Source organism: Crocuta crocuta, unplaced genomic scaffold, assembly GCF_008692635.1.
Source record: "Crocuta crocuta isolate KB4526 unplaced genomic scaffold, BGI_CrCroc_1.0 scaffold323, whole genome shotgun sequence".
NCBI classification, from domain to species: Eukaryota; Metazoa; Chordata; class Mammalia; order Carnivora; family Hyaenidae; genus Crocuta; species Crocuta crocuta.
This window is the reverse complement of record NW_027536465.1, coordinates 1,959,529-1,982,315: the sequence shown is the minus strand read 5'-3', so window position 1 is coordinate 1,982,315 and position 22,787 is coordinate 1,959,529. Positions and strand designations below refer to the sequence as shown.

The 22,787-nt window shown below is 50.4% G+C and overlaps 1 protein-coding gene across 1 annotated transcript in view; it reads right to left on the bottom strand.

Annotated features, from left to right (window-relative positions):
- The window catches only part of STX3 (syntaxin 3), a 40,154-nt gene that overhangs the window by 5,981 nt on the left and 11,386 nt on the right, over positions 1 to 22,787 (bottom strand). Inside the window, exons 2-6 of the mRNA XM_077748927.1 lie at positions 17,306 to 17,389; positions 5,992 to 6,091; positions 4,215 to 4,289; positions 2,884 to 2,951; positions 1,023 to 1,131 (exon numbers count right to left, since the gene is read on the bottom strand). Coding sequence (XP_077605053.1) covers positions 1,023 to 1,131; positions 2,884 to 2,951; positions 4,215 to 4,289; positions 5,992 to 6,091; positions 17,306 to 17,389 — 436 coding nt within the window. The remainder of the gene's footprint in view (positions 1 to 1,022; positions 1,132 to 2,883; positions 2,952 to 4,214; positions 4,290 to 5,991; positions 6,092 to 17,305; positions 17,390 to 22,787) is intronic.

The window sequence follows — 22,787 nt, the reverse complement described above, 5'->3', positions numbered from 1 at the left end:
AACAGAAGACCACAGCCCACACGGCAGAAGTTCCCTGAAAACCAGGAACACGGTGACCTCACTCTAAAGACCGTGGCCTTCACCACGCACCCCCAGGGAGCCCCTGCCTCCTCTTACTTCCGATCTCTCTCCTAATCCAGTGCAGCCTTAGCAATATGGGCCGTCACCTTCCTGAAGCACACAACTGACCACAGCCCTTCCTTGCTCACAAAGCTGACCGCCCGCTGGCTCCCAGGAGCCAGTCCCTGGCCGCCAGCCCCCCCTCCTCCACATAACCCTGCACGGCTGTACCCAAGGGCTCCCTCTTCCCGGGCAGGACAACCTGCCATCACTGCTAAACACCCATGCTTTCCTCAGACCCCTCCCTGCTCCACACCCTTCCTCCACGTAGAGCCGGTGGCACCCTGCAGCGCCCGGAGTCCCCGACCGCCCGGCTGTTGGAATCGGTCTCTGCCTCGCAGCACCCAGCACCACAGTCTGATCTCATAAATGGTCTTTGCTGCCAAAGAGACAACTAAAAGGGGTGGTGCCTGGGTGGCTCAGTCGGTTAAGCGTCCGACTCCTGATTTCAGCTCAGGTCATCATCTCACAGTTGGTGGGTTCAAGCCCCACGTCAGGCTCTGCGCTGGCAGCACAGAGCCTGCTCCGGATTCTTTCTCCCTCTCTCTCTGCCCCCTCCCCCACTTGTGCTCACGCTCTCTCTCAAATAAACATTAAAAAAGAGAGAAAGAGAGAGACAACAAAAAGATGTTGTGAGTCCCTAGGAGACTCTGTGTGAGGAAATGCTGGCACCCACAGGGGCCAGAAGACCCAAGCCTGACAAGCACCATGCCACCTTGCCACCCATGACTCTGCACCAGGCAGGCAGGTGCCCCAACGCCTCTCCTGGGTCTGAGCACAAAATACAGGCACACCCACCGGCAGAGGCGCTGCCGCTCGCTACCCGGGCTCTCCCGATTTAGGATGGACAGCCAGGTGGCAGGGAAAGGCGAAGGGACACGCGCCCAACGTCAAACACGTACTGATTTCGAGCTGCCGCTGGATTCGCCCTTTGCTGCGTTCACGGAAGTCCACCTGAGCCTCGTTGTATTTGGTCATCACTTCCACGAACTTCCGGGACAGGACGGAGTGCTGTGGGAACCGTGCCAAGTGCCGTGAGCCCCAGGAGCTGAAGGTCGGGGAGCCTGCGTGGCGGCAGAGCCCTCGCGCCCAGCCCCGCGTGGCCCAGTCTGGGGCAGCACCGAACTCGGAATCAAAGGAGCAGGTACGAGGCTCAACTTTGCGCTTTCCCCACTTCGCACCATCAGGCGAGTCCGCTGACCTTTCCAAGCCACGTGCTCGGCATCCGTTTACCTGCCGTGCTGACCTCACGTGATACTCATCGGGCCCCGGAGAGCCCTGCATCCACACCACCTGCCTTATTTTCCCGGCACCGCCCCTGGCTTGCTTTCTCAAGCTGCCAGACCCCCTTCCTGCCTCCAGCACCTGCCCAAATCCTTGAGTTCTTACCCAACCTGACCTCCCTAACGTCTCCTACTTACTGCTCAACGCACTCGCTCCACAGCCCCGTGTGTCCGCATTCAGATCTTTTCCGTGATTTTTATTCCTTGACCAACTCTCTGCATCAAGGCCTACTGGCTTCTCCTGTGTAAAGTCACCAGTGTGCGTGCCCTTCTCAAACCCACACTACCCGCACGCACGTTCAGACCAGAATCCCTGCAAAAGCCCAGCGAGAAACCCACCTGTCTCTCGCCCCTTCCCCACTCTGGGCCAGCTTTCAGGAGGCCCCAGACTGCCTCCTAACAGAGGGCAAGCTGCAGGAAGTGCACACAGGCCACCGGATCATGTACCCAGGCTCCCTAGGACTCTGGACCACAGTGCTCCATCCCGTCAAAACTCCACAGCTGCTCTCCTGCATCCAGCAGACAGGCTGGTCTCTCCATGCCAGCCCCTCCTCCCCACCCACCCCTTCAACACCACTACTGATATGAGCACACCCCTCACTCCTGCCCCCCGAGCCTGTCCATGGGGCCACTCTTGCCCATCCAAGGCCCACCTCCTCTGGCCACCCCCAATTCTTCCCAAGCTCTGAGGATGCTGAGAGCACCGTGCCTTTATTTCATTGTGTTCTCACACTGCTCTCCTGCCGGGTCCTATGTGATCGCTTCCTTGGGCCAACCGAACGTCCTGCCTGTTCTCTAAGGACAAGGACCACGTCTCCCATGGCCACCAAAGAGCCTCAGTCCACACAGGACAACTAATGGCCGACAATCTTTACAGAGAAGACCTCAGTTTCCTCTCCTGTAAAACAGGAGGCACACTAAATCTGNTGTTCCTTCCGGCCCCTCCCCTGCTACAGCCTGTGCAGCTCTCCCCCACCAGTTCTCCAAAATGAGTCCCAATAAGAATTATACTTAAACAAACAAACAAAAATAGATGGGAGCCTGGGTGGCTCAGCCAGTTGAGCATCTGACTTCAGCCCAGGTCATGATCTCCCGGTTCGTGGGTTCAAGCCCTGCATCAGGCTCTGCGCTGACAGCTTGGAGCCTGCTTGGGATTCTCTCTTGCTTCCCACCCCCTCAAAAATAAACATTTAAGAAAACAAAACAAAATAAAATAAAGTAAAAAGTAGAGTAGAACAGAATAGAAAATAAATAAAATAAAATAGAATAAAATAAAGTAAAATAAAAAGTAGAGTAGAATAGAAAAAAACTAAAATAAAATAGGATAAAATAGGATAAAATAAAATAAAATAATAAAACAAAATAAAACAAAATAAAACAAAATAAAATAAAATAAAATAAAATAAAAAATAAACTCCACAGCTAAGAACAAAACACATAAGACTGGACAAGACAAGCATCAGGCGAGGGAAGGCCTCACCTGGGATTTCCGGATCCGAAGGTCTGCCGACGACCGCGCCTCGTCCTCCTCGATGTGCCTCTCCATACCTGCAGGGCAGAGCAGGGCCATGCCAGCAGCACGTCACCCTCTCCCCCAGGAAGCATCCGTTCTGGGCATGCCCCCCCCCCACCATGCACCTCCTCACACCCCACCGAGAGGCACAAGAGGCAGCTGCGATCTCGGCCGTCAGCTCACAGGTGACTCCGGGCCTTGCACTGCGCACCCTTCCCTGTGCTGCTCTCCTCTGACTCTATCTTGGCACACGGCTCTCAGCAAGAGTCCCCGTCACCAGGAGACCCAGGCTCAACGCCCCGCCCCACCACCCACGAGCTGCATGACTCTGAGGAGGCCACGTCCCCTTGTTTAGGGTTCCTGTTCCCTGGTCTACAGACTGGTGCAAAGACAGTGCCTCCTTCACAGCACCCAGCGAATGAGAACGTACACAGTGCTCCACACACTCTCCTGGCTCCTGGAGGCCGCCGCAAATGACCTCCACCTCCACCCGCGAGAGCAGGTGTGTGATTTGTTGCGGGGGAAGAAATGATAAACGCTGCCTCCACCCTCTGACTAACATCTGCATTCCCAAACCAACCAGGGGGGACAAATACGACTTGAACAAACAGAGCTTTAGGGACCCTGGGGAACTCCGTCTATGATGCCACCTCAATGAACAAGGGGTGGGGGTGGGAGGGCAGTAGACCTGGCCCCCCAAGAAATGTCTGTAGCCTGAAGAATAAGATGTTCTGGGGTGCCTGCGTGGCTCAGTCGGTTGAGTGTCTGAGTTCAGCTCAGGTCATGATCTCAGAGATCTGGGTTTGAGCCCCCCCCGCCCCCCGCCTCCCCCAGGTCTGTGCTGACAGCTCGGAGCCTGGAGCCTGCTTCAGATTCTGTGTCTCCCTGTCTCTCTGCCCCTCCCCAACTTGCACTCTGTGTCTCTCTCTCTCAAAAATAAATAAAGCATTAAAAAAAAAAAAAAGAACAAGATGTTCTGCATCTAGAGAGCTTCTCTCATTACCATTTACACGCACGTAGGGGCTGGGGAAGTGGGACCAGTAAAAGTCAAGGGACAAAGTGAAAGCACTGAGTTTCATGGCCACTCGGCAGCCGGAAGCATACATCGGTTCTGCTCTCTCTCCCCTATGGCCCTGGTTCTGGGACAGGCAGACTTTCTGGGGCAGTGCCCAAACTGCAGGCTAAGGTGGGATGGGCGTATCATCCGGACGTGTCTGGGCCCAGAAGAGCCAGGCCCAGGAGCAGAGAAGAGAGGGGCGGCGGTGGGGGCTGGCTCGTTCCCTTTGTCCCCTTCTTACTCTTCAGTTTGTTCCGGACGTTGTTGGCTCTTTTCTTGATCTCGGTCGTGAGCTGCTCTAGGTCGTCCTTGGTTTCTGGGTAAACAAAGGCCAAGAGAATCAGTCAGAAAGACACATTGCTTTGTGAGCTGTACCGGGCAACGTAGGAGAGGGGAGCTTCCTCAGGTACCCATCGCCCAGAGCACCGTGTGTTGTGAGGTGTTCCCTAGACATCACTCCCTGGAGCCACAGACGGCTTATTTAAAGGGCATTTTCCAGGCACTCCGTCCCAGACCTACGGAATTAAAACACCCAGGGCTGGAGCGCTACAATCTCTCTTTTTAACAAGCTTCCCCAAGTAATTCTCTGGCCCACACAAAACTATGAGCTTCCTTTCTGAGGAAGTCATCTGGTTTACAATGACAGCTTCGGCTCAAAGGTAGGAGAGGGTTTCGTGGAACTTCTAGGGAAAAGGGATTTCAACCAAGGTTCATCCATTCAGATTCAGACAAATATTCATGGCATACCTACTATGTACACAATACTATTCTAGGACGAATGGAGCAAAGTAAGTATGAGCCATGACTATTCACTCAAAAACCATCCTAGGGGCGCCTGGGTGACTCAGTTAAGTATCTGACTTCGGCCCAGGTCATGATCTCATGGTTTGTGAGTTTGAGCCCCACATCAGGCTCTGCACTGACAGTGCGGAGTCAGCTTGGGAGTCCCTCCCCTGCTCATATTTTCTCTCTCAAAAATAAATAAGCATTAAAAAAAAATCCTTTGGTACCTGCTGCAAGCTTAGAACTGAGCTAGACACCCACACATCAGAGAGAAGATACAGATCCTGCCTTCAAGGGGTTCAGGGTCTACTGGGGGACAAGGGACAAATAAATCGGCAGTTCTAATGTGCAGTGTGGAATAAGGTGTAGGTCCTGATCAGGGTGTGCACAGGGTGTTGGTGAAGAGCCGCTAACAGTGTCTGGAGGGATCTGGAAAGGCTTCTAAAGGCAGACGACAGTAAGATTGAGTCTTCACCAAGGAGGAAGCATTAAACAGAAAGAAAAGGGGATGAAGAGAGGACTCTCCAGGAGAAGGGACAATAATATAAAAAACATGCGGACACAAGAACCATGTCGGGAACAGCCAGAGTGGAGTCTGGCTGAAGTGTGGGTGACCCGGGGAGGGTAGCAGGAAAAAGAGTGTGGAGGAGGGCAGGCATGTGACCAGGACAAGTCCCCTGTGCTCCGCTGAAACGTTCTGGCTTTAACCTTCAGGCACCAGGGAGCCACTGGACAGTTCAGAGCAAAATGACAGAGCACGTGGCTCGTTCCTTGTCCTTAAGGTACCTAAAATATAGCCCTGAATCCTACTCGAAAAATGTGAAAAAGTTTTCCGGGCTGGCGGTAACAGATGGGACTCTCAGGGAGGGACTGAGAGGAGCCTGACCCATTCTGGAACACCTCAGGGAAAAATGACGACCTTGATCTGGCAGGATTTGGGAGGGTGCTGGGAAACAGCACCTGCAAAGGTACAGCGATGGGATGGAGATGAGGGACCCGAGAAGCAGGAAGCGTCACCGCAGGTCACAAGAGGGACTGGACGGGAGGGAGAGGAGCGTCTGACCACAAGGATTCAGGTCCTGAAAAGCCGGCTATGGCCCTTCAGGAAAGAGGACACTACGTGTGCGCAGTGCAGTGTGGGGCGGGCCCTCCCGTCGCTCCCAGGAAAACAGGGCTGGCTCAGCCCTAACACCAAGGGCCATCGCCGGGCAGCTCAGCTCCAAGTAAACGCTTACTTGGCTCAGGAATCGGTGCAGACAGGATGATGCTGTAGAGTTTCTTTGCCTCCTCCACGTGCTCTGAGATCTTGTCGATGTTGAGCCGAGTCTCCTCGATCTAGAATCAGAAAGACAATGACCTTTGTCGGGAGAGGAAGAACGGAGCCAGGACGGAGAGGAAAGCTCAGCAGAGGTCCCTGGGGAAAGCTGCCCACCTCCGGGGCTGGTGGGGCAACGTGAGGACAAGAACGGCTTCTGCCGGCGGTGAGGGTGCCTGGCGTGGCCGGGTAAACTGACGTCCAGAGCAGTCACTGAAGGCCCACAGGCCTCGCTCCTGGAGTGGAGCGCACCGGCCCACCTGGGATGGGAGGCTGCAGGCCAGAGTCCAGATGAGCCAGGAAAACCCATGAAGACAAGTCGGAGGTTAAGGCCCAACACATACCCAACTTGGGGCAGGCAGACCCTTCAGCTGCCCCCAGCACCAGACAGGGAGGGCGGTGGAGAGGGAGAGGGGAGAAGGAAAGAAAAGCAGTGAACGGGAGAGACCGGATGTAGAGAGTGAAGCAGAGACGGAGAGGGAGAAAGAGACTCGCCACGGCCACCTCCGGAGCCACGGGTGCCACCAGCACGTGCGATCTGCAGGGATGCCTCTCACTAGCTGCTTCCTCAGGCGATCAGCCTCCAGACCCTCAGCCACAGACCACTTCCGCACACGTCTGAGGTTCCTGGTCATGCACGGGGTGCGCCAAAGATGTTTCCAGTGGCGCTTCATTCCCGGAGAGCGCAGGTCCACAAGATGCTCACCAGACCACATGGCCAAGTGCCACCCCAGCTCCTGCAAGGCGCCGTGGCCCCTGCAGAGGCGCGAGCCCCAGAGACACCTCCTCCGTCCACCCCCACCAGGTCTAGCCACTGCGCTTCCAGAAGGTAAGGACAGGGGACACTGCGGCAGTTACCAAACAACCCTTGTAAAATACCATCCGGTAGGATCCGAACATCTGAAATAACATAAGATACAGCTCGGCGAGCACTGTCCAGAACGTCTTTCCTCTGGCAAATGATTCACTCATTTTTTGAAATCCTGGTCACTGTTCTCCAGATTAAACAGAAAATGGGAAAAATAAAAGTGAGAGTTCTCTCACCCTCAAATCAGCACTTTTCACCAACGGAGCCGGGGACTCTGCCCCTCTACAAATATATGGGTCTTGACGAACCACGTTTGAGAGTGGAATCGCTTGTTTAAAGATGCAGAATAAGGGGTGCCTGGGCAGCTCAGTCAGTTGAGCATCTGATTTCAGCTCAGGTCATGACATCGTGGTCCATTGGCTCGAGCCCCACGTGGGATTCTGTGCTGACAGCTCAGAGCCTGGAGCCTGTTTCAGATTCAGTCTTCTTCTCTCTCTCTGTTCCTCCCCACCTCTCTCTCTCTCTCTCTCAAAAGTAAATAAACATTTCAAAAACAAAAAAGATGTAGACTAAAATGTCAGTGTAATTGTATCATCGGTATAAATCCAAACCCAAGTAGCTACCCACACATATGGGAAGCATTTTAACAGCTGGCTAAGCATCCGTGGGGATGCAGAGGACCATTATTCCCACAAAGAGCGTGAAGGTGAAAGAGGTCATAGGTCACAGGTGATGGTTGGGTCGGTGTGCAAACATGGCTGTTTAGATGCCAGAACACTCCGGACTCCACCTGGGATGCTCTCTGCATTACATCTAAGACTTGATCTTTTGACTTCTCCATCCTTCCACTTTTAGCAGAATCCCAGACCTGCCCAGCTCCACAAAGGGCCAATGATAGCACCTGAGAATGCTGACGGGCTGCAGAGGTATAACCACCTCCGAATCAGGCCCTTGGGTGAACCCAGAAATCACCACCTTACCCTTCCCTTCATCTCTCACATCAAAACCATGTTCATCAAACCATGTCTCCATTTCCATCTCGTGACTGTCTTGCCAAAGGAATTCCACCACATCCAACAGGACTGAGAAAAAAGGCTCGCTAAGATTACATGCACAAACCACTTTAAAAAAGGTTTAATAGGGGCCCAGTCGGCTAAGCATCTGACTTCGGCTCAGGTCATAATCTCGCAGTTCATGGGTTTGAGCCCTGCGTCAGGTTCTGTGCTGACAGCGTGGAGCCTGGAGCCTGCTTCCGATTCTATGTCTCTCTCTCTCTCTCTCATTCTGCACCCTCCTCTACTTGTGCTCTCTCTCTCAAAAATAAATAAAAAACATTTAAAAACAAAATAAAGTAAAAAAAATAAAAAGGGCTTAACACATTTTAATGTGCCATAAGCCTTGGATTTTGCATGTTCACTGAATTAGATGTCTTAGAAAATACATTCCAGAATATTATTTTATAAGGTGAAGGAGCATCCTGACCTGAACTTTGGTCAATGGTAGAAACACAACATAGGAAGCTGTTAGGTGCCGGGCCTCAAGTTCAGAGTCTCTCCAGACGTCTGGAGACCGGGCGGTGGATGGCCTATCCAACCGTACGCGTGAGAGCTCCGTCCCCAACCTGCCTGTGGGGCCTCCCAGCCCGGGGAGCACAGTCACCCGCTCCCACCTCCTCCTTCCTCCACCCAGTGCAGCCGGCTCCCGTCTTCCTCAGTCCTCCTAGACCCCACCACCTGGGACATTTCAGGGACTCTGATTTAGCACTCTAGTAACTTAGGCAATGCACCAAATAATCACAGCACCATCTAGGACTTCAGGATGGGCAACTGGCCAATCACGAAACTTTCTTCTTTTTCTGAACTCCGTGTCTTTGTTTTTCCTTGGAAGCACTGGTCTTCCTCCAAGGTGACTTTCTGGGTATTTCACAGCGGCAGCTGCATGCAATTCATTTTCCCACGTGCCTTTGCCAGATAACTGAAGAATCGTGGCGGGGGTGCGGGGGAACCTAGTGTGAAATCTTTTATGACTCTAAAAGTTCAAGGGCTGTTTTTGTTTGTTCGGAGTTGTTTTAAATATCCTGACATTGCCTTACACAAGAACCAAGTTGATTTAACAAATACATGTGTCAGAAACAAGTTCCTTCAACAGCAAATGTGTGAGGTCACCACCACTAGCTCCTTTTTGTGCCTGAAATATGGAGCAAATAGGACAGGAACTCCCTCAAGGACGTATTGCAGAAAGAGGTAAAACCGGGCTTCTGTTGGACATGGAACCCAGTCTCCTGAACGAGGTATAAAGGCACAAGAATCACAAGGCTCCTCCATCTTCACTCCCAAGTCCCCGTGTGCCAAGCCTGTGTCGGGTTAATGTCTGTGGTCCACTCCTGTCTTGTGAGACTGACTCAGCTGCCTTTCCCTGGGATCTCTCTAACCAAGGCTCCCTACAAGACAGCGATATACACTGAGAGTGCCCAAGAAACGTTGCTGAGTGAGGGAACCAACCAGAAAGCTGTGGTGTTTTATCATGCTAAATTTGCAGCCAGTACCTCCTCAATGCCTGTTTATTGCATGTTACATTTTAAAAAAATTTTTAATGTTTTATTTATTTCTAGGAGAGAGAGAGAGAGAGACAGCGTGAGCAGGGGAGGGTCAGAGAGAGAGGGAGTCACAGACTCTGAAACAGGCTCCAGGCTCTGAGCTGGCAATCAGCACAGAGCCCGACGCAGGGCTCGAACCCACGAACCGCGAGATCATGACCTAAGCAAAAGTCGGACGCTTAACCGACTAAGCCACCCAGGTGCCCCACATGTTACATTTTAAAATGTTTTTCAATGATTTGTCAGTAATGTGGCCATCAGTATAGCTCAGAAAATGTTATCATCAGGGTACCTGGAGGGGCTCAGTCAGTTAATTGTCTGATTCTGGATTTCAGCTCAGGTCATGATGTCTCTGTTAATGGGATTAAGCCCCGTGTCAGGCTCTGTACTGACAGTGCAGAGCCTGCTTGGGATTCCCTCTCCCTCTCTCTTTGCCCCTCCCCGACTCATGCTCTTGTCTCTCCCTCTCTCTCTCACACACACACACAAATTTAAAAAAAGAAAGAGAAAGAAAGAAAGAAAGAAAGAAAGAAAGAAAGAAAGAAAGAAAGAAAGAAAGAAAGAAAGAAAGAAAGAAAGAGAAAGAAAGAAAGAAAAGAAAGAAAGAAAGAAAGAAAGAAAGAAAGAGAAAGAAAGAAAAGAAAGAAAGAAAGAAAGAAAAGAAAGAAAGAAAGAAAGAAAGAAGAAAAGGAAAGGAAAAAAAAAAGAAAAAAAATGTTAGAATCAAACAGGCCAAGGTCAAGTTTCAGCTCCACCTCCCAGCAGTTTTAGGGCCTTGAACAAGAAATCTGCTCACCCCCACACACCCCCAGTCTTGGTTCCCATATCTGTGAAACTGAAGATTATTATATTTCCCACTTCCTAGGGTTAGGAACCTAGATTTCAGAGTAAGTTCCTCCCTTCTCCCGTGATTCTCTGGCAAATGCACAAAAGAAACTTAATTGCATGTAGCTGCCACCAGGAAATACCCAGAAAGTCACCCTGGAGGAAGACCTGCACTTCCAAAGAAAAAGAAAGACACAGAGTTTTTTGTGGGGATGACAGGAGATAATACATGGCAAGCACTTAACAAAAAGTATGTGCTCGCTAAGTATGATGATCATGAGAGGTCCTGGAAGAGCCAGCAATTGCTGCGCTCACTACGGGCCAGGTGTTCTGCGGTGCTTTCACAAGCATGTCCCATATAAGCCCCACTGCAATCCCCAACGCTAACGCCCCGTGATGCTGTCACAGCCACCCAGGGAGATCAGGTAGGCCAGCTAGTCAACTACTCTTCATGCGGGGTGTTGCCTCGGGGAACCAACGATGATTACCGCATTATACTACTCATCGCTGTCTAAGTAAAAGGAGGGAGTTATTTTCAAGGCATGGATGGCCTCTTCCTTCTGAACCTAAGTAGCCAGTGGCAGTGGCTGCCCCATTAAGGTGACAAAGTAAAGGGACTGTAAGGGCCAAATAAATGACTCCTCCTTTTCATAATTCAAACACCTTGACTGTCCTCGCAACTAACACAATCCCGAACGGTCCCTGGGTTACAAGTTCCCAGCCACGTCCTCGATGTTTGCTTCTTTGCTCTGGAAAACGAACGCACGCCGACAAGAAGGGGCAGAGAGCTCGCAGTCCGGGCAACACGAGGCAAGTGATCGGGGGTTTTATGGAGACTCGTGACGCACCAGTGGAACATCCCCTCCCGTTCATGAATGAAAAGAAATGAACGATCTCAGAGTCGCACTGACCAGCGAGAAACAAGTATTCCCAGACAATAATCTCAAATCCCTTAAGTGCATTTGGGCTTTGCATCACTCAAAATTTGGTCGGGAAAACAACAATCCATCTAGTTATTTTAGCCGAAATAAGAGAACGCGGGGAATTCTTTCCACGGGGATGGAAGGGCCGAGAAGCCAAACAGAGGCTGGTGAGGCCCTCTGGAAATCACCAAGAGCAGGATCACAAGAGCCCAGGCCCGGGGCCCCTGTGACCAGAGCCGGACCACAGTGGAGAACAGGCCCAGCAGAACAGGCCCCACGGAGGCAGGGTCGACCCAGCCAAAGTTGAGGCTGCGGAGGAGACATGTCTGCAAGGGAAACCAGGTCTCTTCCCGTCTCCTAGTCTCCTGCCAGCGTGTCCCCTACGTCAAACACACCAAAGCCGGCTGGCAAGGGAACGTGGGGACAGAGTTCCCTGCGGTACCGAGCAGAGCACAGGCAGGGCAGGCGATGGGCCTGAGAGCAAACGGGCACAGGACTGACAAGAGCTTCGTGCAGGCTACAGAAGGAGCCCGGACACGGGGAACCGACCAGCTCACCTACTCACCCAAATCCTCCACCTGAAGAAGGAACGAGACAGCACTTAACTTGTCAGGTTTGACTTGATGCCTCCGTTTCTGTGTTACATTCGCTTTGAGAGGCTCTTCGTTCTAATAAAAAGCAAGTCTATGCTGAAAGGAGTCTGCTTTCACGGCTCCTCCCCTCCCAGTTCCACTAAGCAGGCACTGCCTCGCCCCCCCCCCAGGGGACTTTGCACACACGCCCTCCACTCTCACCCGTCCCAGCCCTGACTCTTCGACTTCTCAAGGGCTGGGACCATGTCTCTTTCCGCTTGCACTACTTCACAGCCATCGCGGGCCATGCATGGGCACCACTGGCTGTAAGGTTGTTGAATGAGTAAATAAATGAATACAAGTTAACTTCAGGAGACAAGCAGGCTTCATATACGACTACAAACTAGTCTCACAGATTTTTTTTAAAACACCCTCCCCCTAAAAAAACCCAAAAACTTTATAATAGAAAAAATTACATCATGGAATATAATCATTCATCCTTGCTAATAGAAGTTATGTGTCAGAGGGGCGCCTGGGTGGCTTAGTCGGTTAAGCGTCCGACTTTCACTTGGGTCATGATCTCGCGGTTCGTGGGTTCGAGCCCTGCGTCGGGCTCTGTGCTGACTGCCAGCTCAGAGCCTGGAGCCTGTTTCAGTCTGTGACTCCCTCTCTCTCTGGCCCTCCCCTGCTCACGCTGTCTCTCTCTCTCCTAGAAATAAATAAAAAACATAAAAAAAAAAAAAAAAGAAGTTATGTGTTAGAAAGGGTTTTGCGGGAAAAAAAATACATGTAGAGGTGAATAAGGTAAGCAAGTTTCTTTATTACATGACTTCTCAGAGCCTTTAATAAGTAAATGGGCATTTTAAATCCCCAAGGGAGGAAAAGACTATAAAGCATCTTTCACTTATATTTGCTCACTGAAGCCTTCTGGCATCTCATACACCATCGATGACAGGACTTTGATGCACCAAATAGCCATCCCCCACCCCGCCCTTTCGGAATTAACAGAACTCTGATTTTGCTTGGGCAGCAATGTTGCCAGCCCCAGGCGATGAATCATGATCCGGTCTCTGTCAACCCTGGCAACCCTGTCCCTTTGCGAAGTCCTCACTTTCCTGGTGTCCCTGCCAACTAGGAGTGGCCGTGACCATGTGATCTGTTGTTGGTCAATGGGCCACAAGGGGAAGTCAGCTTAGAGCATCTGGGTAGCCTTCCTGCCTGACAAAAGGATTCGGGGACGTCTCCGGCTTTCCCCTTTCGTACTTCTTGCGATGCTGGTGGCATCTGGAGCTGTGGCTCTGGAAATTTCAAAACGTGGCTCAAATTCTTTTAATGGTCCTCCCACCGAGAGGACCGCTCTCTTGAACCTGGCAGACTTGTGTCTGGCTCGACATCAGAGTACAGAAGTGACGTCCCACGTGACTTCCACAGCAAGAATACTGCGTGGGAGCCTTGAGCCTCCATGTGACAGCCCAATGATCCTGGGCTGGCCACGCTAAGAAGCCCAAGCCACAGAAACAGGTCAGGCATAGGTGCTCCAACTGAAGGTCTCTATGGAGCTTTCCCTTGAGTCACCAGACGCCTGAATAAAGAACTCTCTGTAAGGTTCCAGCATCCAGCTGTTCAAGTCTTCCCAGCTAAGTCCCCAGAAACTGCACAGCAAAACTCACCCACCTCCACTGTGCCCTGTGCCCGAAGGCCTAGGATCTGTCAGCGCTACACACTGGTTGTCTTACAGCCCTCAAGGCTGGGGTGAACTGTCAGACAGCAATCGGTCATCAGAACAGACCCCAGTCCCAATGCCAAGGGAAAAGTCAAGAGGCTCACCGAGATGCTGACCCAGACCCCCACCACCTCCGACCCACCGCACCACGCTAACTGCAGACTTCTGCATATGTGAAATGATTGCCCACCTTTATCGCTTAAGCCACAGACACTCAAAAGCATCCCTGGATGATACACCCTGCGGCTGCCAGGACCCCGGGTCTGGGTCAGAACTCTCATCTTCCGTCCCCCGGCCACTGCACTGGCCAACTGGCTAGTCTTTCCATTTCTGGCCTTTCCCGCCCTCCACGAGCTACCAACAGAATGACTTTCCTAAAATACACTCTGATCCCAGCATTTCCTTGCTTAACACCGTCAAAGGCTCCCCTGTCACCCTGCAGCGTTTCATAACCGTAGGAGCAAAAGAATCATCTGCATGGACTTCCACAAAACCCAAAAGTCTAAGCCCCTGCAGGCCCTCTGAACTAGGCATGCGGACGTGTGAGAGGCTCCCCGAGTGATTCTGAGAAGCAGGTCCAGGTAGGAACCACTGAGGCCTCCCTCACCTTACCTCTCCCCCCTCCTCCAGGCAGAATTTAACGCTTCCTCTTCTGTGCTCCCAAAGGACCTTGCTGACACTGCTATGATCATGACTTTCTAAACATTTCTGTCATCCTCGCCAGATAAAGAGACAGCAGAGGGCAAAGGACCCCGTCACACAGAATGCTGTTCGCCTCAGCACTGCACACGCTTGTGGGGAAGGCAGTAAGTGCTTGTGTATTGTGATGAATGCATGAATAAATACAAAGAATAAGCCCCTCACATTTCTGCCTCGGAAAATTTGTCCTCTCTTCCAACTGAGCAAATGGAGCAAAAGAAAATCCAGGTGACCACATATTAGACAATAACCTGAGGTTTATTATTTACTAGACCCCTGGCTTAATCATCCAAGGCCTGAAAACGCAAGGGTCAACTCCTTCCTGTAACAGCCGCGAAGCTGGAAAAGCCATTCGGGTCTAAACAGCGCAAGCGCACATTTTGAAAACACCCAGGTCCCATGACTTCAGCTGCCCCTTGCACACGCCTCTCTGACCGGGTTGTGATTCACACAATCAGTCCTCAACAAACAGCCGCCGGGGACCCACGTGCTGGAACAAGTCCAAACAACAGGTTTCGCGCAAGACTGCCTTCCCAAGCCACCTATTTAGCCACGTCCCATAGGACGCCCTCGGTGTGCTCCCCAACCGCATGCGGGGAGAGCCCCCCTCATGTCCCCAAAACCCCCCCATCCCACTTTCAAGGCTATTTCCGGACCCCATTCCCTAACACATCGGGAACAGAATGGTGATGACAGCTAACGCTGACTGGAGACATACTTATTAGATGTCAGGCGCTGCGCTAGGTACATCCGTGTACTTTCTGGATTTATCTTTGTAACACCCAGCAGGTAACACTGCTATTCCTGTCATAGAGGGAGCTGGGGTTCAGAGGAGTGACACGACTTTTCCAAAGTTATACTGCTGGTAAAGGCAGAGCTGAGATCATGACCAGGATCCGTGGGCGCCCAGAGCCTGTGTGGCCTCTTTCTGTGGCCTCTCACGTCTCTGCCCCACTGCGACATTACCCTCCTGGGGCTGCGTCAGATGGAAAGCAAGGAAGTAACATTTACCTAAGCCGACACTGAGCACTTCTGAGTGCCCTCTCCTTTACTCCCCAGCAAATCTGTGAGCTGAAGGTGTGGCTCCCCATTTCACGGCTAAGTTCACGGAGACTGAGGGGAGTCCAGGAACGTGCCCGAGATCACAGTTAGTAGCAGACGAGGAGTTCCACTGCAAAGATGATGCTCCTTCCACCCCACCATGCAGTGCTCTTCTCCACCCCAAACATGAGAGGGTTTCAGATTTTCCCCCCTAAATGACAGAAAAGCATCTGACAAAGAAGCAAAACAAAAACCAAAACCAAACAGCCCTTGAGGTCTTATTAAGGCTCCAAAAATAACTGTGTAGCCAGCACTCTTCTGTTTAAAGAATGCTTTCCAGGCGTATCTGGGTGGCTCAGTCGGGTAGGTGTCAACTCTTGATTTTGGCTCACGTCATGATCTCACAGTTCATGGGTGCAGAGAGCCTGCTTGAGATTCTCTCTCCCTCAGCCCTCCCCATCATGCATGTTCTCTCTCTCTCAAAATAAACATTCAAAAAAAAAAAAAAAAACACTTTTCAGATGTGTGAGCCTCATGTTATCCTCACAACAACCCCGAAAGGTAAGTACTAACATTCCCAATTTGCAGAGCAATAATTAGAGTCCCCGCTGGGTTAAGTGACTTAACCAAAGTCAACCACCATTAAATGCATGAGGATGAACTGAGGCCATGTCATGGTGGCACAGCATCTTCCCAGGTAACAGGGGATACAGCCCTTCAGGGACCCTCCTACTGGGTCAGAGAAGAGTCAGAACACTGTTACTGGTGACGCTGTCTCATCTTAGGGAAGAAGTTCCTTAGTGTATCTGGCTAACCAACGCGAGATCAGATGAGCAAGCGACAAAGGCATCAAACAATGCCTGAAGCCCTCCCCACCACTGAGAAGACATTCTCCTTCCACAACCCATGCCTGGAACAGCACTGGCCTCACAAATCTCAGTTCTCTTTGGTCTCGCTTCTTGGCCAAAAGGACAGACCCACCCATGGCGAGCGTGGGGAACTGTGGAGGGTTCACAGCCAACTTTCCCAATCAGGCCAACACATCTCCGGTCCGCTCCTACACCGCCTACCTAGTCCACCAGAGGAACCGCCCTGAACCGCCAGGCCCCGTGAAATAGAGAGTTAGTTTCCACATCCACCATCTAGAGACAGTCCTCGTGCAGAAACAATATGGCGCCTCTCATATTCTTTCCAAAAAAATAAAAAGCCTAAATAAAGAAACCACAGGGTGATGGCAGAAACTTGCATGACTGAACTTTCCATGCTTGTGTTCTGTTCTGGGGTATCATTCACCAGGCACATACATGTCAGATGCTACAGTGAATGCCTTACAAACATTATTCCACTTAATCCTCACAATAACCCTAGAGCGGATTACATTATCCCTCCCAACGTGCAGATGAGGAAACCAAGCATGTGAAGGAACATTTGCAAGATCAACAGCTGGTCAGAAGCAGGACAGAGATATGAACCCCACCTCTCACCATCAGCCATAGTATCTCCCTACAAGGACCTTTGAGATCAAAGATTATGTGAATCTGTAGATGGGGGCAACCCATTTTTCAAGCCTGTTGAACTTGAAAAGAAATAAACTGGTGGTTTCTCAGTTTCTCAGTTTTCACTAGAATTAAGTCAAAGGGCCTGAATTTTTGGAAACAACAAATCTGATCTATCTGAATCACAAACTTAAAGATGTATTTTTTTCACTCATGGCTGTGACCCCATGGTTGATTCAGTACTGAAATTATGTAACGTAGGCAAGAAAAGATACTGTTAAAATGTTGCCATGCAGCATCAGGCTTTAAAAGTATCTCCTTAATTACATATCATTTACCTTCTGCTGACTTTCTCAAGAAGATTAAAAACCCAAACCAGCCCACTTAATTATAGAAAAGAATCTCCCAGTAACGTCTTGGTCTGGCCGCCTCACCCCAGGAAAAGACCTGCTTTCCTCAGCTACCCCCAAAAGAGCCGAGTTTTATTCTTTACACAGGAAGCTGTGTTTCCTCATGCACGTTCAGAAAAAAAGCACAGGAAGGTCGCATACCTCAGAAAAGAACTCATCCATGAAAGCCGTGTTGTCAATGGCAACCTCGACCTCGTCAGCATCATCATCCTGTGTCAGCTGCTTCTGTGAGAGACAAAAAGGAACAGGCTGAGGCTAAAAACACAAGAAAGAGTGAACAGTACTGGAAGCTACATCCATATTTAACCACCAGGAGCTACATCTACATTGCACATTACACATATGTAATCTCCTTTAAAACTCAGAACAGCCCTGTGATATCTCCAACTCCATCGCACTGTCTGTATTTAAACCCTAGCTGCACCGCTTGCTGACATCTGGGCAGGGGGTGGGGGAAGGGAGGGAGGGATGGGTACTCCACTAACCTCAGTGTGCCAGGTTTCCCTGTCTGTAAAATGCTGACACGCACTACCTACTTCAGGGGGTGGTTAGAGAAATGAGACAAGGAAGTTACAACATGTTTGCACGGTGCCCGGCAGACTGCAAGTACTCAGTAAATGCTAGGTGTTGTTGTTGTTGTTGTTGTTGTTGTTGGAGGTGGGATGGGGGTAGTGGTACTGGTGACATTATTACACCGCATTCCAGTTGGAAAACCTAAAACAGACAGGTTGAACAACTTGGCCAAAGTCACACAGCAAAAACGTGGAGACAGGCAGAGTGTAGCCTGTCTTTTGGATTTGGACCCCATGTTCCTAACCCCCTCTTCACAATGTTCAAATGTTTGATCCACCCAACCAGAGATTTCTATCAGAACAGTTTGTAGCCTCAATTCCTCCAAAGCACTCACTTCCAATCTTCAGGGTAGGAGCCAAGACTTTTCCTGTTTTCATTAACCACCTACTGCAAAAAAAAAAAAAAAACCCCAAAAAAACAAAACAAAACAAAACAAAACAACAGCACTGTGTGTCATTCCCTGTCAGAGCTCATGTTTATAAGGAAACAGGAAGCTTTCCCCTCAGCCCCCAGCAACCCCTGGGGACCCCAGCCTTCTGATCTCATTACACTTCCTCTACAAAATCACAGAATGGCTATCTAAAGGAAGCGCTTCCATTCCCACCCAGCACCCAGGGCCTGAGCCGTGTCTACATTCCCCTCATCGCTGCACTGCATGCTGACCATTTCTAACCACAGAAGGAGAACTGTTCTTGGCAGTCAAGGTGGGGAGGGGTAAAGCCCCTACACCTGCTTCTTCACAAGCTGCAGTAGACGCAGCATTCTCAAACAAACATAACTCCCCGGGCAATGAAAGCCACCAGCCCCCCAACTTTCAATAGATGATAGTATTACTGGGAATTCCCACTAAAATCTGGGACTCTCCAGACATCTGGGGCATCTGTTTTGACTGGCACTGCCATCATCTCATTCTCTGGCATGTATGGAACCTTCAGCAACCCCAAGCTTAACAGCCACATTCAAAGGAGGTGAATTTGAGGGCAGTGCCACAGCCCCCAAAATCCTCTTCCTAAAAAGTTATTCCTTCTGTGCTCCTGGGACTGAAAGTCCCAACGCCCAACAGAGCACACAGAGACCACTGTTCCCTGCCCACGTTCCTCCTCTCTGTGATACACTCTCTGGACCAGGCACTTGGAACTCCTCACTTTTCCTGGACATACGATCTTTCATTTGCTGAATGGTCACACAAGGACTTCTTCCTGAAATGCATTTGTCCAGCTGGAAAATTTTTACTTAGCCTTTAAAATTCAATCTCGGGGACGCCTGGGTGGCTCAGTCGGTTGGGTCTCTGACTTTCGATTTTGGCTCAGGTCATAGTCCCAGGATCGTGGGATTGAGCTCCATGTAGGGCTCTGCACTGGGTGTGCTCAGGATTCTTCCTTTCTTTCTTCCCTTCCTTCCTTCATTCTTTCCTTCCTTCCTTCCTTTCTCTCTCTCTCTCTCTCTCTGTTTCTCTCTCTGCCCCTTCCCCCTCTCCAAAAATTAAAAATAAAAAAATTTTTAAATTCGATCTCAAACCATCTTCTCTATCTGCCTTTCCTGACACGTACTCCTCGTGTAAAATTTAAAACCTCCCTAAGCGGAGCGCCTGGGTGGCCCAGTTGTTTGGATGTCTGATTCTGTCTGGCTCAGGTGATAATCTTGTGGTCCATGGGTTCGAGCCCCATGTTGGGCTCTGTACTGACAGCTCAGAGCCTGGAACCTGCTTCAAATTCTGTGTCTCCTCCTCTCTCTGACTCTCCCCTGCTCATGCTTTGTCCCCCTCTCTCTCTCTCTCTCAAAAATAAATAAAACTTTAAAAATTTTTTAAAAAAGCTCCCAATGCATTTTGTGCATAACTTCCATAGCATCCAACACAGCCTACTGTTAATTATTCCTTTACTTATCAATCTTTCCCTACTGGCTATAAACCCCTGGAGGGTCAGGGCTGCCTTATCTACTCTAACAGATACTCTGAGTGTACGTGCCTGTCCAGAAAACCTTCCGTGGTGTAGATAACCTTCCCAGAATCATGTGGGGAAGGTGAGGGGGATCATTGAGGAATATGAATTGAAAAGTGAACAGAGCTGAGTCAGCAGATGGCAGCGTCCAACAGAGATCTCTGCCAGTTTCTCAAAGAGGTACCCTCACGTCTCCTCTTACTAAGCCTTCCACCAGGTTCCACGGACTCTCCCCAGCACTCCTCCAGCAAGCACAACAGTATTCTTCTAATGTTTCCATAAAGTCCGTTTCACTGGAATTAGCTTTTCTCACTTGCAATTAAAATTACTTGTGCTTGTCCTTCATTCATTCATTCCACAAGTACACTGAGCACTTACCGTGTGCTCGGTATGGAAGGGAAATTTAATCAATTTTAGCTGAATGAGAAACTAGCCTCCACAGAGACTGCAGCCTGAGTTGCCCAGCAGTTTCTGAAGTTGAGATAAAATGCTCCTGTTATCAACCATCATCACTACTTGGGCCTCTCAGTAGCTTCTAGAAAGCTCCGTCTCCTTGGAAGGATCTCCGTGACCCTCACTGGAAAACAGGAGCCCACACCTTCCTCTGGAAGGTGAGCTAACAAGTATTCGTTCCGTCTCCTCTCTCCAGAGATCTTCTAGGGACCCACACTGAAGGGATACCGTGTGTGTGTGTGTGTGTGTGTGTGTATACACCCATGAGTGTGTCAACATGGGATGGAAGGAAGTAGGATGAGTCTACCATCTTGGGATGGACTAAGGGAAGTTTCTGGAAGCTGGGAATGACTGCGTCCTGGAGCACGGGAGGCAGGCCCCTAGCTCTCTGTCATGACATAAATTTCTGAGACCCCTGGAATCTGTGCAGGGATTCCCCTCACCCAAGACATCACCTCTTGGCTTTGAGCAGGGACAGCCTGGGCTACCTCCAGTTGAGGAAAGGTGTGGACCAGGAAAAGAGAAGTCTTTGGTAACCCACAACCTCGGTCTAAACCTTTTTGTTGCCAATTACTGGTAACAGATCTCAATCAAGTCTTTTATTGCTGAGTTTTTTTTGGTTTTTTTTTTTGTTTGTTTTTCTGTAAACGGTAATAACCCCACACACCTTATGACTTCTATGGGCCCTGGAAGATATCACATATGGAAGGTTTCTAGCACAAAACTGGGCACATACCAGTGCCTCATAAATGTCAGTTTCCCTATCACCTTGCTGTACAGTTGTGATGGCTGAAAGAGTGAGTTCTCCTTCTGAGGAAGTCCTCACTCTAAACGCTACATCAGGAAGGTCAGCCACAGAGCATCACGATGATCTGGATTCCGTAACTTGCTCCATCACATATTGGTTCGCCGAGCCTTACACAACTGGTTTAATATCTCTAAGCCTCAATTTCCTTAACTACAAAACCAACAGCCTAGTGTCTACCACTGCTTTTGTGAGGATTGAATACTATTTTAAAGTTCCTCATGCAATGATTAACACATAGTTACAACTCAATAAAGAGGCCGTACATAAGATCTAGCCAACTTCTCTACAACTTTAACCCAGGTATAAGTACCTTTAAATGGGAAAGGGGGAAAAAAAGAAGAAAAAATATATATATAGGACTTTAAAGTTGAATGCGACTTTACAGATTTATCATCAAATTCTGTCTCTTAGAGGTGGGCAAACCAAGGCCCACAGCCAAATGACAAGTCACTGGCGGCCAGGAAGAGAACCCAAGTTTCTGGATGCCCATTCTCCCATGCAGTCTTCCCCACTGTGCTGTGCTGTTTCCAAAATTATAACATAACATCAGCAACAACAGCACAAGCTTTAGTCAGAGAATCCGAGGAAAAGGCCACTGAAAAGAGGGTCTAACTGATCCCGGGGAAACTCCCCGTCCCTTCTGACACAGCCAGGCTCTCACAGGCTGAGGCCTCAGGAGCCTCAAGGCCAAGGAAAGCATGCAGTGTCCTTTATCTTGGGCCCACATGACTGAGCACAGCTGCGAAAAGAACATGGGCATCTTTATCGGAGAATCAAGGCGTGTGGTCGTAGGAACGTTGCAGCAGCTACATCGGCCACAGAAGAAACAGTGAGAACCACGAGTTCAGCCGCTCACTTCCTCTCCCCCGCCCCCCCCAACCCCATGATGCCCCTCCCACCAGGAGATGGGACAGGCCAGTGGACAGCACTGACACAGAGCCCCGTATCTAGCACCCACCCCTGCCTCTCAAAACTGTACTTCCTCTTACTCAGCACCCACTGCCTTTCTCTCAGCCGCCTTCTCAACCATCCTCCATCTATCTGATGACGTGGGTCCCTTTTACTAGCTTCTTGAATAAAAGCATTTGTCACCCATAGAGCCCTGACCAGGTGCTGGGCGGCCACAACACCCTAAAGGCTCTGTCATCCAAGGGCTCCCAGCCACTGGTTTGCGGAGTCTGGGCTGGAGCTCGGCTTGTCTGTCCCAAGCCCTCCTTATCCCCCTGCACCTTCCCAAAGTAGCCCATCGCCCAGAGTAGCCAGGAGCCAAGGAGAGCAGCAGCCGGGCCCTGCGCAAAGCTGGGCACCTGTCTGCACCGAGCCTGGGTCCTCTCACCAAGTAAGGAACTTAGCTCTCCCGTGCAGCTTTGCGGAACCCCAGGGCACTTTGGATGCACCTCAGATACCATCCAGGGAAGCCGGGGAGGGGTTAGTCAGGCAGGTGGGCCCTTCCCCACTCATAAATCTATGTAACTTCCCTTCTATCTGCTTTAGACACAGGGGCTGAATGTGACACTTCGTCTGAAGAAAGAGCCCTGTTGTCAATGGAGAAAAGAAGAAAAAAGGAAGAAAGCACGCAGGCAAACCAGCAAGCTTAGCTCACCGAGAAACCACTGCTGCAAACAAATGGATGCCTTCCCAGGAAGAGAAAGAGGGGCGCCTGGGTGGCTCAGCCGGTTGAGCATCCCACTTCAGCTCAGGACACGATCTCGCTGATTTGTGAGTTCGAGCCCCGCATTGGGCTCACTGCTGTCAGCACATCAGCGCAGAACCTGCTTTGGAGCCTCTGTCCCCCTCTCTCTGCCCCTCCCCGGCTTGCACTCCCTCAAAAACAAATAAACATGAAAAA